We start from the raw sequence: 18,732 nt of genomic DNA on the forward strand, positions 1-18,732 counted from the left end.
GTGTAGGAAATGACTGTTTTCAGTAAGAATAAAAGTCGAGTTTGATCATTACCATTTTCTGTGGCTTACTGGTAATTCCTGTAAATTCTAGTTATAATGCACTATTGTAGCTAATCAACAATAACTCACGGCATTTTTCATCTCCTTTAATTTCTAGGTGTGGTGTGGGGGTAAACCATGTTTATTACAGAAATATCAGGATCATGCAAATAATTGGTGCCCCATTGGTCAAGAATGCCAAGAAATAATGTATATCAAATGTTTTCAACCACCTTGTACCAACTGGGGAGAATGCAGCACATCAGAGCCTCTACCTGTCAATATCAAGTGTCCGCCTAGTTCTGGATATTTAGACAATAATTGTGCCAGAATTACTTTAATTTTTAACAGAGACAAGGTACCCCAGGTGAGAACAAAACTGTTATACTTGCCCAATAGTATAGAAACACTAGATTCTGGTGTATACCCTGTGTAGGTGCGTATAAAACATGCTTATTATCAATGTCTGCTACTGCCCTCTGTTTACAAAGCTGCTTTTATCATGCGTGTAGCTGTACTGTGAGAACTTTGCTCCATGATGTTGTCATTCAGCCACAATGCACGCAAAAAAAAAACCCCACTGTAATTTAGAGGGCTAAATAAGGCTTATTTTATATTTCTCCTTAAACATGTATATAAAACTGGCTAAGTACTTACCAGTATATGCTGTTCAGACCACTCTGGTTCTCTCCAGATATTGCTAGAGTAGACCAGAGAATCTGTCCCATGCTTGTTTTTGCCAGAATTCATATAACTATGAAAAATAAATTGATGAAAAAGCTGCATACACCAGTAGCCTTTTAAATACAATTTTTAACTTGAACTAAAAGATATGATTTATCTTACTTCTAATAGGGCACTACCATTGAAAACATTTGCTCTGAAATTCGATATTTACCAGCCACTCGGAGTGTTTCTAGGGACAGGACTTTGATAGTATTGTGTGATCTGTCGTACTCCACAGAGAATGCAGTGGAAGTTGCTATTGTAAGTACTAGACTGTTCTCCTGAACTAAACATGAAAATTGTTTGTCTAGTTAGATTGATTTGAATGTGTTTTATTTACTCTTCCCATGTTCAAACACAGAAACTAGTATCCCTATTAAGGTTTGACTATAATTTTGACTATAATTGTTTATTACCTCATAGATCTGTATTAAAACACTCAGTTCTCACATTGGCAGAAAATTGCTGTCATCTTATTTTTTATGCTAAGTTGTCTCTTTGAAATAAATTGAGTACAATTATTAGTGCACAGTGACCCAAATCACAAAAACAATCACCTGGCATGGTTATTGACAATCTCAGCAGAGACACTAAGCTGTCCTTGAGGGCAAAAAATTATTGGTGGGGCACATAAGCCGAGTAAAGAAACTTTCATGACTGCTGTACGTTTACTGTGGGTAAAGAGAACTTCAGCCTCCAGGATACTCAGAGAAAGCACTGAAAACATTAGTGGAGGGAGCCGTGGGGGAGATCTGTCAGAGATATGAGTCAGCTAAGTGGTAGTTGACTCAAATCTGCTGAACTACTTGGTTCCTTGTAAGGGAATTTGGGCAGGATCTTTTTTGTAAGTTGCTTTTAGGTTGTGGGACAGTAAATCCAGCCAGAAGGTGTGTTATCAGACTATCTTTGCTTACTAGTGCCAGTAAAGAGCATACTGAGCTATGATGCAAATAGGGGGACCTGCAAAGTTTAAATATAATGGATTATGTCATTAGTGCAAGCTAATATCGAGATACCTTGAAACTCTTTACACTATGACTAAGTTTGGCTCTGCAGTGTAAGCAGTATAGAGGTCTGCTGCCTTTACTTGCTGTATAGCAGGAGACAATGTCTTCCTGCCATGTGACAGATTTAGAGTATAGTATTGTCCTAATATTTCCATGCTACTTCAAACTGAACCAGCCACCCTGTGGAAATAGTAAATTAGGATGTTCTAAACTGCTTCCAGTGTAACTATCAATCTGTACGACTAATTTAAATTAAGATTAATCATTGATATAGAGAAGTACAGATCAGGAATTATAAAAATGATTTTGCCATTTTTCCCCCTTAGTCTTTTGTCCCACACCAAGATGAGCAAGATAACAGTCTAATACAGAACGCTGCTAATACAATAGTAAATGCAATCACCAAACGGCAAAACAGCACTGTTATGCTGGCAGTTACTGAAGTCAAAGTAGAGACCATAGTTGTTGGGCATTCATCATCGGGTAAGTCAAAGATACATTGGTGTTTTTAAGTATTCTCAGTGCTCCGATGCTACCAGTTTTATGACTTTCTTCCTATGCCCTGCCAGGGGGGCAATAGCAGTCAATCATAAAGAAGCTGTTTTGTCACCCTCTCTACTTCATTTTTGTAGCAGGATCCCAGTTTCCTGCTTCATAACAAATGTGTCGTTTAATGGCACACTGAATTGCCCCTCTCTCTCTCTCTCCCTCCCCCCCCCCCCAGCTTGTTCTAGATAACAAAACAGGGAAAAGGGCACCAGTGGAACATATAGTATAACTTTCAAAGTCTCCATCCCAGGAGCAGAAAAGGTCATGATATGAGCAACCTTGCAAGGTGCTGAGCATACTCAATGCCTAGTCACTTCAATAAGAGTTAAAGATACTCACCGTTTCCTAACATCTGGCCTGATACAGTCAGTCATTGCTCTCCATAGTCATTCGGATCGTATTATGGTTCTCTGCATGGATTCTTCGCTTGGCGATACAGACCTAAGACTGTGAGGGCAGGTGCAGAACATCTAGATGCTAGGTGTCCCAGACCAGCAGTCCCTCCCAGCACAAGAGATGTATAGGAAGCAGTTGTGGAAAATCCCTAGTGGACTTCCCCCCCCCCCCCCCCCAGGGAATCCCAGAATGGGAGCCTTATGGTGACGGGAGATATACCCAGTCTCTTCCTAACTTCTCCAGGGTCTCATCCAAGGAATCCTCCTACCAACAGTCTTGGTCAGTCACATGTATGGCCTCCTTGCTTTCACTACTGGGGTGGGGAAGGGGATACGTTCCATCCTTCAAGAAATTTGACACATTTTTCCCTCATGTATTCCCCAAGTCCTCTGAAGCAAAAAAAAAAATCTGCATACTTCATCTCTTTCTTGGACAGGAATTCTCTAGAGGAGGTAGGTTTGGATCCAGACTCTGATCCCAGGCTGTCATATCTTCTGCCCCCAGGAGAGTCATTCTTGAGGAATGGGATCACTTAGTCTCCCACTTCTCCAATAGATTAGAAAGCTCCAGAGGATGAAGCCAGTCTAACTATAGGAAGCTCATCAAATACTCCCTCCCATCCTTGAAATAGTAGGTGCAGTGTGCTTGGCTCCTGATTGCACCATCTCTTCCTAAGAACACACATGGAATCTACAAATTAAATATTGTTGTTCATGGTCTTTGGCTGGCCTACTTTAAAATTAACTTGGCAACAGTATCTCGTTCTTAACTCTCAACTGCCTCTGAAGGCCAATATTCTCCATCCATGACTATCTGAATCATAAGGTGTATATGGGATGATCAGGCACATCTCTTTGAGATAGGAGATTGAGCTAAACACTTCATCTACCTCTCATACACTTCGAGATCTAAGCAGACAGACCATCCTGGGGTTGGTGATGGGACAGAGTCACCTACCTGAATGGGGACTCCTTCCAAGACCTCCTTGTATTCAGGTGACCATGGGCACAAACCTACTTCAGTGGTGATGCGACATTGGTTGTGCAGAGGGCGGAAGTCAGTTGCCAAGAGAATGCAAGCTTAATATCCTCATCTTGGCAGTGAAGTTGGTGGGAATGGCCCTCCTCTCCTTGAAGTATTCTACCTTCAGCCACCATCTAATTGAATTTGACAGCACAGCAGTGACTTAGTTCCTCTGTGACAGAGGGAAAAGAAGCATAACTCTGTAGAAGTCTGTCATCCTCCAAATGGATGAAATATAATATGGGCCCTCTGCATTCCAAGTTGACTCAACCCTCCAGTCTTAATGGCTAAGCTGCATTTGATGATCTGATATGCTGGGCAGATTTGCAAACCCTCATTGGCTGCCTCATTCACAATAAACTGAGGCTTCTACATAAGAAAATAGCTTGTCCAAAAAAACTTCTGAACAAATTTTTTCTTTCTTGGACAAGGCAAGACAGACATGCAAATCCATCTCTTTGGCATTTGTTTAAGAAGGAAGTGTGTTCCAGATCTTGGTGTAGCTAGGTACCATGGCCATATAACACTTATCCTGGAGAATGCTCACCCATAGTCTGACTTAATTCTTCCTGATCTTAGATAAACTTAAGGCAATTAATGGCATGGTATTCCTGCTACACAGTCTGACTGCATAGTGTTGGCTGGCATAGGATATGACTAGAATCTTGCATGATCATTCCCTAGCAATACCCCAGGTCTCAAAGAAAAGCACCAACTATCCCATCTTTTGAATTCTCTTGAAACGTCCTCTTCCGTATTTGCCTCTAATACTGCTTCCCTTCCTGACTTTGGAGAAGTAAACAGAAAATTATCCTCCACTGGATGTAAAAGTAGCTAGCAAAAATACATTTCCAAAGCAAATGATCTCCCAGAGGTTGATTTTTGAAAACATAATTTGCAAGGCAAATAGCCTGTTCTCTGCCATATTTCTGTATTCATGTATCTGTGGAAGCACTCACTGGGGCTTGCTGGAAAGGAGAAAGGAAAAACTGCTACTTTTGATTGACTGTTACCTTGTAGTGTGATATGCAAAAAGGTATGTTTGCACTGACGGAATGCAGTCACAACAAATATCAATAACTTTGAACGAATAAACTTGTACTTTTTTCTGCTTGTTGTTTTTACTTCTAAAAGTGCTAGATGTAATGGTTTTTTTAATTCACATGATCACTGTTCAGGGTATTAAACCAAGCAAGTTTAAAAAAAAAAAACATGACACATTTGAAAAGAATATAGTTTCCATTAACTCAAGTGAGAGTGCTTTATCTATATAGAGAAGTATTTGGATTAGTTACATTTTCTAGAAAATAGCTATATCAGTAGTACATACATTCACATAAAGACATGCAATAAGAGAGAAACAATGAATACATAGTTCATATGTAACTTTCTTCCAGTTACCTTTCAGGAAGTAGTCAATCCAGATATCAACTAATCAATGTAATTCTAATAGTGTTTCATACCACTGGTATACGCTCATGTAGCAATGTCCAGTAGAACAGAAATCTCCTCTGATTTTTCTGCCATCATATTTCTCAGGAACCATTTTTGCCACTCAAAAGGAATAGAGAAAATTAACTTGATATATTGTGGCAATTCCATCCTTTCCAAAAGGATTCTGAGAGGATGTACCTACAGCATATGTCTGGATATTTCTTATTGCAGATGCTCAGCATTGTTTAACAAGTTTCAATAACCAGGCTTTCTGTTTTGGTTTGTCCCCTAGATTATCTGGTTCCAATACTCTGTGTAGTTTTTAGTATTGTATGGCTGACTTGTATAATCATCTGTGTGTGGTGGACTCGAAAGAGAAGAAAAGAGCGAGAGAGAAGTCGCCCACCTAGAGAGGAGAGTACCAACAACCAATGGGCACCTTTAAATCCCATAAGAAATCCTATAGACAAACCTTACAGTAACAAAGACATTCGTTATGAATGTAAAAATTTTATATCTCCTCAAAAAAGAACTTGTGATGCAGTGGAGGAGTATGTAGAGTATGAGGAAGAGGAGGAGGAGGAGGAGGAGGAAAGAGAGGTCATGGAAATGGACAAATTCCTCACAAACAAACTCGCAATGCCTTTGTCAGCAAAGGCATCTGACACGTCAGAGAGCAGTCCAGTAAAGAGATCCCATCATATAAGCAAAATGGACAACAGATCTGTAAAAAATGTGAATGCATCAAACTTTGAAGGCGGTAGAGGCTAACCTGTATTCAGAACATAGGCGTGCTGTGCCTACACTTAATGGGGAGGGGGAAATTGACATCTCCACTTTGCATCAAGGACTAAAATATCTGGAGTCAAATGTTCATAGTTTCTTTATTTTGCGTAAAAAAAAATTTAAATAAATAAAAATAAAAATAATAATAAAATAAAAAAAAGTTTATTTTGTTTCTTTAGCCTTGTATAAATTATTCAATGACTGTCAGATTTAAAAAAAAGAGTAATCTTTGATAGTTGCTATTTTTGTAAAGTTTACTTGTAATACACTCGCTGTATGGCAGAGGAGAGAGGTTGTATTTTCAATATATGTGTAAAGTTTATTACAAGAGACTGTACACTGTTTACAGAATGTATTTCTTTTTATTACTTGCTCTAATTTAATGGTGGCTTTAAAACCTCCTGGTTGAGGAAATTGTGTGAACTTAAACTGTTTCTTGACTTCAAATCTCTATTAATGGCAGCTCACTGCACTTGTTACGTTAGTAGCTTCTGTAAGATTTTTTTCAAATTTGCCTTACACATTTTGTAATAGGAACAAAAATTATAGAGATCTTTCAACTGTGGTTTAAAAGTGGCCTTTTTTATTTTTTGTTTTAATTACTTTAGAATTGCAGTATTGAAGCATGTGACAAGTGCCTTGAGATTAAACTTTTTCTATAGCAACTGTCAAAGACTGCCATACCGATATAGTTAAATTTTGAGAACTCTCAGTTTCCCTAACTGACATGGTTTATTTTGTAATTGTGAAAATGCTTCTTTTGTAAATATGTATATATTAAATGAATCACTCTGTATATTTGATTTAATAACTTAAAATATTTTGGTCTTTTTTTACGTCATTCCTTTTAATTTATGTTGCCGAAAGGGAGGTTTTATGGCAGTTTATAAAACTTTTTTTGTATTATGTCCAGATTAGAAGAAGTTAGTTGATACAATCGATGTTAGGAATCTGTTGGTCATTTGTATTTACATTGGAACACAATCATTTTACGTGTAAATAGGTCCAGAAACGTTTATTTTACCCAAGTTCTTCCCATCTCAAGAACACTAGAGGGTGCATATACTGTACAATACAACATAGCAAGGCATTGTTTTTCTTTTGTGAATGTTAATTACATGTGGTATTACATATTTTTTTGCATTTAAATACAGGCCTAATGAAGGGAACAATATTTTCCTCATTCTTGTTTCTGTTGTGCTTATTCATCTATCGCTCTAAGAAAAAGGTTGGCAAAGTCAGAAGATGGAGTACCTCAAGAGAAATGGTTGTTCGTAATGGAAGGCTTGTGCATTTTGTTTTTGACTTTTTAAAAGCTTTATTATTGCTATAACTGGGCAAACTATACGTTTATTTTTAATTACTGGAAAAACATAACACTACATACGCTTAGTTACCTTACCAGTGAGAAAAGCGGATGTTTATCTGAAAGTATAAACCCTGGCCAATGAACAATGTAAACATGAATGTTTTGAAACCAATTATTTTATACATGAACGCAGGAATTGTTTTGCAGGATCTTCTGTTTAGTACATTTTGTTTGACATGTTCTTAAATAACTTTCAGAAGAAAACTATTTATTAAAGCATTTTATAACAATGTTTGTTGTAACTTTTTTTACTTTGTGCTAAATATTCAAAACTTATTTTGATAACCTGGTTTAGAAGGTAGCTTTAGAAAGGGTACTATCCTTCACATGTTCCCCAGTATAATCCTAAGTATTTAAACCAAAAATACTTTTTCTGCTACCCTTGTAACTTTTTGTACTGTAAATGCTGCTGTCTTCCATAATCTAATAAAATGATTCCCTCATTGTGTGTAATACATTTTTAAACTGTGTTTGCTTTCAAAATGTATTCAATACACTCCTTGTTCTACTGAACTACCACATCAGACTTGGAAGGGCAGAGTAGTGGGTTCAGTTGCTATTTCAAGAAGTCTGTTTTACTTTGCTTCAGCAGCAGCACTTTCAAATTTGAGTCAGTCAGGAGGTGAGATTAACAAGGAACCAGAGTGCTGCTTTAGCTGTGGGTTGTTCCTATAGCCATGAGTAACTGGCTTCCTGTGAACATCTGTACACTTAAGGAAAAATGGTAGCAGTATCTTGTGCTATCTGGCTGCCTTGATGCTCCATCAAAATGGAATACTTTACTGTTCAACATAACTGCTAGCTCTAGAAACTGAACCTGGGGGCACTACACCTTCAGCTTCTAGATCAAATTCCAGACTTCATCCTTCGCCATCTCTATTTCAGAAGCACTAGCTGATATGCTGCCCACCAGGACTGTGCGCCGTATGGAGGGGCTCCAACCTCAACTGTTGGCTAATGTAAACAGCAGCCTTTCTACTGCTATAGTCCCCTGCTTCCTCAGTTGAAGATGGGAGACTCTAAAACATTCACTGCAAGTACTTGAATCACACTGTGGACCTGCAGCTGTCCAGTCCTTGTACGAGATGACACCATATTAGTATATGGTCTGCTTTAGGTACAACTGTATTCTTGCCAATTGTAGTAACTTACATGGTTTAAACATAGGTGACTTATTTGATTAATGCAAACCTATGATGCCTCTAACATACTACAGTAGAACCTCAGAGGTATGAACAAGGGCTTTGGAGCTGTGCTCCATCTCAGCTCCAGCTCCAGGCAAAAACCTGCAGCTCCACTGCTTCGGAGCTGCTCCGGGCTGTGCTCCAAAGCCTTGGTATGAACTGACCAGTCAACTGCACACCTCATTTGGAACTGGAAGTACACAATCAGGCACCAGCAAAGACTTTTTTTTTATTAAAGCGAGTACAGTACTGTTAAATGCAAACTACTAAAAAATAAATGGAAAGCAGCATTTTTCTTCTGCATAGTAAAGTTTCAAAACTTTTTATTAAATCAACGTTCAGTTCTAAACATTTGAAAGAACAGCCCTAACGTTTTGTTCAGAGTTACGAACAACCTCCATTCCCTAAGTGTTCCTAACTCTGAGGTTCTACCATAAATAGTTCCTCTATTGACTGACTAATATTTCTGTAGTGAAATATGGGACTCGGTGTTGTGATGTTGCCCTAGCACCTGATCTGGAGGTAGAGAGAACAGGGGCACTGGAGTCTATTTGATCCTGAAAGCTCATCTTTCAATCTTCATACAGTTAGTTCTTCAGTGAAAATGTGTGTACTGATATTGCTTGACTTAAACTAGAGCTGTTTCTGAGATACTTCAGGAATTATCTGCTTTTACTTTAGGCTAACAAGCCTGATTCCTGCCGTGGGGTGCATGAACCGTACAACAAATTTGGTTCCACAAAAAACATCCAAAGCTATAGCGAAGAGACTTCACTCCCCTTGTGACTTCCCAAAGCCAGTCTTGGTTTTTCCAGGATTCCCATCTGCTAGAAGATATCCCTGTGCCACATCAGTAGGGGATCAGCACTAGCTGCTTATGACAGTCAGAGAAGAAAATATCTTTTCAAGATGCAGAAACTCAGCCTATTGCCTTTGGGAACTCCTGCCAATGTCTGTGGCTACCTGCTGCAGAGGGTGGGGAAAGACTTCGGTATTAGAAGTTAGTGCTGATATAGTAATTGAGGGGGTGTTTTTACTGGCTGCTTTGGATGACTGATGTCCAAACACCATCGCAAAGATGTACAACTGCAGCAGAATGAGAAATTACAGGCCTTATTTTATATGGCTCTTGCTATCCACCATAGATCTTGAAGTTGGGTCTTAAGAAATGGTATTTGTAAAGCTAATTTTGCTTATTTAAATAATGTAACATGCCTAGTAAGTAGATAATGTTTGAGATCACTAAGCAATATAAAACATTGCACTTGAAATACAAATCTTCAAATAGCTATTGGGCCTACCAGAGGTAGAAGTTGCTAGTGTTTTTGAACAGCTTCATAAGGGTAGGGTCATCTTTACACGTTCCAAAGTGAAAACATACCAGTGCCAAAAAAAACTAGTGCCTTTTATGTGCATAAACAAATGATTATTAATGATACAATGAGGCTGCAGAATTACAAAACTACTTCCCATATTCGCCAAAACAAGTATTAACCTAGTGTCTTGTATGTACCTGTTTATAAACAAGACTGTAAAGGGTGATAGCAGCAATTTAATATGAATTGAAATGACCTTTCCTATACTTGGAAAAGCTTCACTCTGGTATTTTCTTCACAGGACCAATGTGACCCAATACACACCCACCCCAATATATTTAGGGTGTCTCGGCAAAATGTTTGATGTAGACTATTGGTGTTGCTTAGCCATCTTTGTTCAAGGAGTGCTCCCACTTGGGTATACTTCTGAAATCATGCAGAAAAACAAGATTATGTGATCTGGGTGTTCCATGCTATACCTGATGGATTCCCTACTACATAAATGGCATTGTTCCATGACACTTGTATGTGGTGACAAGACAGATTACCTGGAATGAGGCACCTGGACAGAAAGGAAGGAAGAGGAGGTATATTTTTGAGAATTGTCTTTTAAAGAGGAGAGAGGGATAGCTTTTAATCTTTATTAACACCAAAACAAATTTTAAATATAAATGATAGAAATCTGTATGAAACATAAAGGCTCAGTCACTTTTAAGGGTTTTTTTAAGTTGCATCTCTTCTCTTCCCCCGCCCCTTCTAAACTCCTGTCTGTCATCTGTATTGTTTCCTTGTATTTTAATCTTTTCAGAAATTCATGTGACTGACACCAATGTGTTTGCTGCTATAGATATTTTTTTTAACATTATGCCAACATCACATTATTTTGAGTAAAACAGCTAAGAGTGATCATGTTTTAGTCGAGTCGGTGACCTATCTGTGTAATGAGCAATTTTGTACTGTGTGACTTTTAATATGTAGCCTTTCAAGTATATTCACAGAGAAACCTTTGGGGTTTTCTGAAAGTAATTTCACTTTTATGCTCCAATGCGCTACTGACCTGGAACTTACCGAGTTTTGTTGCTTGTGGTTCTTTTGGCCGTTTGCCGTCTGCTGTTTGTTTTTTGTTCTTCAGCGGGCCAGTTAATTAATCCCCTTGAGTTCAAATTGTGCTTGAGTGAAAAGTTGATTGTAGAAAAATAACTTGATGTTGCCCTTTATTACATTAATGAACTACATGGAATTCATGGAAGGGCATTTCCTAGTGAATGGGTAGAGTAACCAGACGGAGCATAGCTCATGGCACTGGGCTCTGAGGCAGACTTATTATTTATGTACGTCCTGGAGGGGCAGCATAGAATCTCTCCCAGCAATGGGTAGCTTTCTCATTTACACCCTTGACTGCTAATTGCCCAAGGTGTAAGGGTCCATAGAATGATCCTAATAAATAATGGGTGAGCACGGAGAGAGTCTTTTTTTCTCTTTCCTGTGGCTGCTGTAGAGTAACAAAGCTGCTTCAAACTACCCAGACAGTTAAAACTCATAGTAAAATAGATGCTGGTTGTGATCTAATATACCTTATTTTGTTGGGCGTTCGTTCTGAGGCTTTTTTTTGGGAGGAAGGAGGTCTTGTACTCCACTTTCCCTCCCTTCTCAAAAGCGAACTGGCAGATGTGAGGTGTAATTTGAATTATCGATTTTTGGATATCACTTAGTAGCATTAAAAATAAATACAAGAGACCTTTCTAAACATCCATATGTTCTTGTTAAACTTTTATTTTTTATTTATTGTTGTAGAGCTCAGAATAAAGAAGCAGATAGTAAAATAGTTTAAAGGACATAGTATGAAAGGCTATAACAATTTTGACATAACCTTTACCAATACCTCACTTATCCACCCACACATACACTGCCTAACTTTAAAAAAAAAAAGTTTGTTTCAACATAAGTCATTATTAAATAACTTTTTTCTAAAAATCTGCAAAATCTGCTCTTCCGCTTTTCTTTTCCTGGGGTACTCTAACAGACACTTAGTACAAGGGGGCATGTGAGTATATGAAAATGTGGTGGGTATGTATTGTCTTCCTAAATGGTAACAAATGTCAAAGCCTTACAGCTCCGCTTCCTGTTGGAAAAGACATCTGTGTTGCAGACTCAGGATAGTTTCTTAGTGTAGCTTTGTATATAAAACAATATATAGACCAGTCCTGGAACAGAGCTACTCACAAATGACCTGTAGGCAATCACCAATCAACTCTGCCCTAAAAATAGACAGATTAGGCAGATTAAAACAGAGAAAACAACTCTCCCCAAAACAATCTGTTACAAAACTAACAATGCAGCATTTTTTCACACTTATACAATTTTGCAAGTTATATAACAGTACCATCGGATGTCTCCTGCCATAACAGTAGAATACGTTCCATAGTTAAGGTTGAGTTTTACACCTAAAGCAGGTATTCAAGTACACTATATTCTTTATACATAAAATATCCTCCCCAAAATTGGAGTACTTACTCTGAGTAAAGAACACTTTTTTGCAGAATTTTCAGGTAAATTAATTAGCTTGAGTAAAAGTTGATTGGGTCATTTTAAGAAATTTACCACTGGGTATTGGACAGTTTTTCTCCCAAATGATCTTAGCAACAGACTAACACAGCCACTTCAAACTTCCCTTACCATTAAAACTCACTGAAAGTTTCTGCATAGGCTGTTTGGAAAGGCTTCTGTGTCTTGGATTACTGGCAATTATTTTCCCATGATTCTTCATAACTGAAAGCCCTAGAGAGACACAGGAGAAAAGAAAAATCACATTTGATTTTTCTAAAAATCCATTTATTCTAATATGGGATCATAAGTGCAATACTACCCTACCCCAGTCATGATCTTGTAGTTGTGGTTTGGTGTCACTATAGGAAATAATTAAGATTATTTGAGTGTTCGAACTATAGATTTCCATACCTGAAAGAAATACAATATGCCTGGATTTCAACCTTAACTCTGAATTTCGTGGGTTTATAATGCTTGATTTTTTGGATAATTACAACATCCCTGTTGTGTGCATTATCCTAAATTATTGATATGCGCACTCAATCTTAACTCCATTTGAAAGTAGTTTTTGTCTGAAGATAGATATAATTGAGGGTATGGATGCACAGCTTTAGATATGCAGGACTTTTTTGTCAGCATGAATTTTGGATGGTTGAGTTACTCATATATTCTAAAGCCGAAAGGAAGTTATGCAGATCCCCTCCTACAAGTGCCAGTAAAATTTACTTTCATATCACACTACACCATCAGGTGTTCTTTATATACCATATATGTAGGAGTTGATAATCTCCACTTCACAGCCTATGCAGGCCTGTGAGTTAGCACAGGTGCAATACATAAAGCAGTTCCTGAGCTAGGACTCAATTTTGCCTCTTCCAGACAGCTGTAATATGGAGCGTGTGTGTGTGGCTTTAAAATAAGCAGCTGTTTGAAGCTGCTTGGTGGTTGGAATGTTGGAATGAATCCTGGGGTAAGGCAGTAGGGGACAGAACAGGTGAGGCATTCAAAGATGCATGTTAAGTTAGTTTATCGCATGAACATAGCCTCCCCAGATGTAATTTCCAATGCGTGGGGTGTGTATATATGTGTTTATATATGAGAGAGTTGGGCCCAACCCCAACTGTTTGGGTCTGTAGCTCAACTTCTTTGTTAATCCAGAATTTTTGAATCTAGTTCAAGTGATTGTCGTGATTACTGAATGACTCCAAACAGCACACATCAGGTCTATGCTAAAATGCCCTGTTATTTCTGTTACCCTCTCCTACTTCCCTCCAATCCCCTGCCTGCTCGTTTACATTGTCCACCTGCTATGTCTTACCACCATTATCCTACGCTGGTTGGGACAGGGACCATTGCTCACTCCAGGTTTGTACAGTGCTTAGCACAATGGAATCCCAACTTGGTCAAGCTCTCTAGGTACTGCTGTTGCTTGTGATGTCCTCCTGCTTCCTGCCGCACTTGTGATTGCCTGATCGTTGCACGCCGCCAGGTCACTAGTACATTTGTGCTCAAGCACTTCCTATTTTGAGGATCTTTGTTGCAGACAAAGGTAGTGGGGCCAGTGATGTCATCCCACTTGATCATCACAGCTGTAGAGTGGCCAACTCCAGTGTGGAGTCGATTTTTAAGGCAATGCCATGTAGTGCAGAGCTGATCTGTATTGGGTGGTATGAGCTGGGCTGGTGGGAGCTGGAGCACAAGGGCTATAGGATCATTCCCTGCTCTTGTTTGCTGTAACTGAACCCTTGTCTGTGTGGGTGACAATGTGAGGGGACTAGCAGTGGCCAGAGAACTTTGTTGTGGCTTCAGTTGACTCACATAGAGGAAGAAGTCTTGGATCTGCATGTTGCCTTATGCACTCAACTCTAGTAGCAACTTCCCGGTGCATATCAAGAGGAGTGATACCTGCAAGGATATAGAGGCTGTTGACATGGCTAGGCTTAAGCTATCCTGTAATATAGCAGCAGACAGTGTAAAGTACAGAGTCCAGCTTCTTTGTGTGAAGGGATTATGCCCACACTGCACAAACATATTCAGAAGAGGAGTAGCAACGTTCCAGTGCTGTCGATCAGCGTGAACAGGTCTGCTATCCATTCTGATGTAACCAGCTTGCTGAGGATGCTTCGCCTGCTAACTTTGGCTTTAGTTTTTTCTATGTGAGCTCTAAAAGAGAGTCTCCACCAGACAAACATCAAGGTACACCTCTGCCTCGAGATGACCCTGTCCTTGGGAGCCAAAAAATCTTACCGCCTTATAGGTGAAACCGTGTTAAATTGAACTTGCTTTCATCCACCTGAGTGCGCAGCCGCCCCCGGAACACTGCTTTACCATGTTATATCCAAATTCGTGTTATATCGAGGTAGCGGTGTATATGAGATTTATGGAGTGAGTAAATTTCATCCCAAGCCAGCTGATGCTGAGTTAGCATTTGGCCTCTTGGTTTTTGAGATGGAATGCACCGACTTGCATCTTTGCTGGGTGAGTATGCAGGTAGTTGGCTGCACAGTACTTGTCTAGGATGTTAAGTGCGTTCACCAGAGTACGCTGTAGCATACCAAACTCCTTGCAGTGGGTGGTGACCCACAGGTCATCTACGTAGATAAAAGTCCTTGTGCTGGGTTAGCTTGGCTGCTCGTTTGTATAAATATTAAATAATGTAGGTGCTAAGACACTTCCTCATGGGATGCAATTCTTCTGTTATTTCCTTCGGCTCAGTTTGCCACAAAAGTTCACGAAGAATCTTCTGTTCTCCAGTATGGTCTGTATTAGCTTTGTGAAATGGTGGTTCTTCGTTACTATTAATATCTTGGCAATGAGTCCACAATGATTGACTGTATTGTTAAGCACCTGAGAGAGCAACAATCCCCGCTCCCATAATCAATCCCTTTTCATATTGTAACCCCTTTGGGGTTTAGAGAGCATGGCCCCTTTAAATCCAGGGGGCGGGTCTGAGGGGGAGCAGCCCTCAGGCCCTTGAAAAGGAAGCAGAGAACCTGCCTGAGGCCTGGGAAGGACAGGGCCGAGCGGGGACAGGACAGGAGCCAGGAGGAGCCCTGTGCCGGGGGGGAATCGCCTGAGGATGACAGGCTGGAGCTGGACCCAGTATCACGGCTGCCCAGGGCTGCGTGGGGCTGTGAGTACTGGGGCTTGTGACTCTGCATTGGGAACAAGGAGGGAGGCTGTAGCTAGTTAAGTGGGGAGGTGGTCGCTCTGTGGGGCTTTGCAGAGGGCGGCAGAAGAGAGCACTGGAGGGGTTTGCTGGGGAGAATTCACTGGCACCGAAGATGACCAGGAGCACCCAAGACTCACCACTGGACTGGAACTTCGCTCAGGCCCCCTGAACTCTATGTGCAGACACATTGCTCGGTGTCTGCCTTTCCAGACTGTGCTACCGCTGGGCCTGTGGGGCCTTGGTTTGGAGGCAGCCTTGTTCTACTGCTCCCCCTATATTTCCCCTTGTTGTTTTTCTCCTCTCAGCCCGTTGTCAATAAATATCTCCCTTTGTTCTATCCATTGTACTTTTCTGATGGGTGGGTGTGTTCACTCTGGGGGGTTGGAACAGGTGCCCCTGGGGTGGAAGGGATTTCTCCTGCTGCGTTCCTGCGCGTGCCTTCTCTTGGCCAGAGCTGCCTGCAGAGCAGACTCCATCTTGGCCAGGAGGGTGCTAAAGTTACAATATCTCTGATAAGTTGTCAAGTTCAGAAGCTGTCCAGTATGACAGACCTGGATGAAAGCCAGCCTGTTCATTCATACAAAATGGTGAGATAGCTGTTGTAAGGTGCTATAACAGTAGTTACTTAAACCATTTTAAAATATCACAGGGGAGTGAAGTCAAAAGGTTTTTGGTCCGATGGTTCCTTCCAAGTCTTCAAAAGGGCCTCTACTGTGGCTTATCAGATTTTTGGTATGTGGAGCTGGGTGAGATAGGTCTTGAATATATTCAGGAGCCACTTTGTTGTGGGGCGGGATTTGAATTTTTTCGATGTAGGTGCCACTACATTATATATAGTGGTTCATAAGTTCAGGACTTTCAGATTCAGATCTGAAGTATGATAATGTTCAGATCTAGGTTAGGGTTAGGGTTCAGGTCTCTGTGTAAAACACACCCACCTTATTGATTATTACTGGGATCTGTGATATTCTGCTTCTTTCAGCTGGGTGTGGTTTTGGTTTTGTTTTGGAGAATTTTTGAAGAAGAGAATACTGGCATAAGGTGATGCTCTCCCAGGTACTGCTGGTCATACTTAAGCCCTACTGGCCCAATATAATTTCCTTTCAACCCGCAGAGGTACTGAGCACATACACCTCTTATTAAAGTGAATGGGAGCCATGCAGGGTCGTTGCAAGGATGTTTCGCGCCCTAGGTGAAACTTCCACTTTGCGCCACCCCCCCACACCCTGAGGCGCCCCCTTTGCAGCAGCTCCTCCACCCGGAGGCGCCCCCCCCTCAGCTCACCCCTGCTCTGCGCACGAGCACCCCGAGCACGCTGTCGCTGCTTCACTTCTCCCACCTCCCAGGCTTGTGGCACCTAAGCTGATTGGTGCCGCAAGCCTGGGAGGCGGGAGAAGTGCAGCAGCTCACCCCTGCCCCATCTCCTCCCGTGCCAATCAGCTTAGGTGCCGCAAGCCTGGGAGGCGGGAATAGTGAAGCAGACATAGTGTGCTCGGGGAGGAGGCAGGGCAGGGGTGAGCTGGGGTGGGGAGTTCCCCTGTGTGCTGCCCCCCCCTTACTTGCTGCAGGTGGCCCTCCCCGCGTTCCCCTGCCCCAGCTCCCTCCGCCTAAATGCTGGTGGCGACCAGGGCGGCCGAAGATCCAGCCGCCATGGTCACTGCTGAAGAAAATGGCGCCCCCCTAAATCCCAGCACCCTAGGCAACCGCCTAGGTCACCTAAATGGTTGCACTGGCCCTGGAGCCATGGGCACTCAAGCCCCTCTGAAATTCAAGTCTCTGCAATCTCCTTCAAGTGGAGATGGTGCTATGTGAGAAACTAGCAATCTACTGACCGTTTCCTGAGTCTGCCCTATGGGGGTCTGTGACATTGTGGCTCAAGAATGGTTTTCAGTGAGAGTTTGGCTGTAGCCCTGGCTGGGAATTCCTGAGTGTGTGCCATGTAGAGCTTTGAAGCCGAGCTAGGCTGGCTCTCTCTATTAGTGAGACGTTGCTGCCCTTTCATCTGGTGCTTCACATTCCCATCAGTGATTGCACAAGACTCTGCAAGGTTGCAGGGATCTCTTCAGGGTTGCATTTATTGATGTATTTATTTGGGTAGATATATCTATTGTGACTGGCCATTTATTACAGCAGAATGAGCAGGGAGGGGGGATGACATGGGCCAGGGTTTGCCCCCTTCTTCCTCTACCTCCCAGGGGTGGAATTCAGCACACAGGGACCCAAGATCTATTGGAGGCCTGATCATCTGGCTGGAGGCTCAATTTGTCACTGTTTGCCGTGGGGGAGCTTCTCCTCAAGTCCTAGCTCTTTAGGACCTGGGACAGAGGGGGAGCCAAAAAACTGCATTGCTTAGCATCCCACTACAATCAGATCGAGTCCCATTTGAGAGAGAAAAGTGACCAAGTTGGAACTGCCCTTGGAACCCTTCCCATGTATAGAAATGGGTGACACACCAAGGAAACCTTTGGCCAAAAGGTTGTCTAGGCTCAGTGTTTGAATTCTTCTAGTTCACTCCAGCCCAAAGCTAGATAACTTGAGGGAACCATTCACCATCTCACACAAACACATGCTGTCCACTTACCTGCATTTGTGGGAGGACCTTTTCTTTTGAAGTGCCAGTTTTGACAATGGCCTCATTACTTGACCAACAGGCTCAGGGATGTAGGTATGAGCCAAGATATGGTGGTGTGGTTTGAGGGTCAGATTAACTCTCTGATCAGGTACTCCTTTTATTCAGAACACTGCTAGACTTCAGCCTATCCACTCCTGATGATGCAAGGATAATGGTCAGGTTTAAACTGCCATCTATTGTTAAATTGACTAGCATGTCAAGTGCCCCATGAGATTGGACTTTGGAAGGAAGGAAGGATGCCCAGTAGTTAGGGCCATAGTCTGAGACTGGAGAGATCTGGGTTTAATTCCTGGGTCTACCATGGACTTCCTTTGTGACCCTGGGCAAGCGGATTAGTAGCTCTGCAAACTGAGGATAATAGCACTTACTCACTTCACAGATGTTGAGAAGTGATGATCAGGTTGTGAGGCAACCGTATAAACACCTAAGAGATCTATAGAAATTGCTGAACTTCCAACTTCTACAGCCTACCGATTTTTTTTCAACTGTTTTCTTCAATATTACAGATGATTCATGGCTTTCTAATTCAGTTTCATATTACTTTGAGATACT

At 41.3% G+C, this 18,732-nt stretch overlaps 1 protein-coding gene across 1 annotated transcript in view; it reads left to right on the top strand.

Annotated features, from left to right (window-relative positions):
- JAG2 (jagged canonical Notch ligand 2) overlaps positions 1 to 7,559 on the top strand; it is a 91,799-nt gene extending 84,240 nt beyond the window's left edge. The window contains 4 exon segments of the mRNA XM_039536874.1: positions 158 to 406; positions 895 to 1,026; positions 2,099 to 2,255; positions 5,467 to 7,559. Coding sequence (XP_039392808.1) covers positions 158 to 406; positions 895 to 1,026; positions 2,099 to 2,255; positions 5,467 to 5,945 — 1,017 coding nt within the window. The 3' untranslated portion in view covers positions 5,946 to 7,559.
- Positions 7,560 to 18,732: the final 11,173 nt, after the last annotated feature.

The sequence above is a fragment of the Mauremys reevesii genome, linkage group 4, assembly GCF_016161935.1.
Source record: "Mauremys reevesii isolate NIE-2019 linkage group 4, ASM1616193v1, whole genome shotgun sequence".
Classification (NCBI taxonomy): domain Eukaryota; kingdom Metazoa; phylum Chordata; order Testudines; family Geoemydidae; genus Mauremys; species Mauremys reevesii.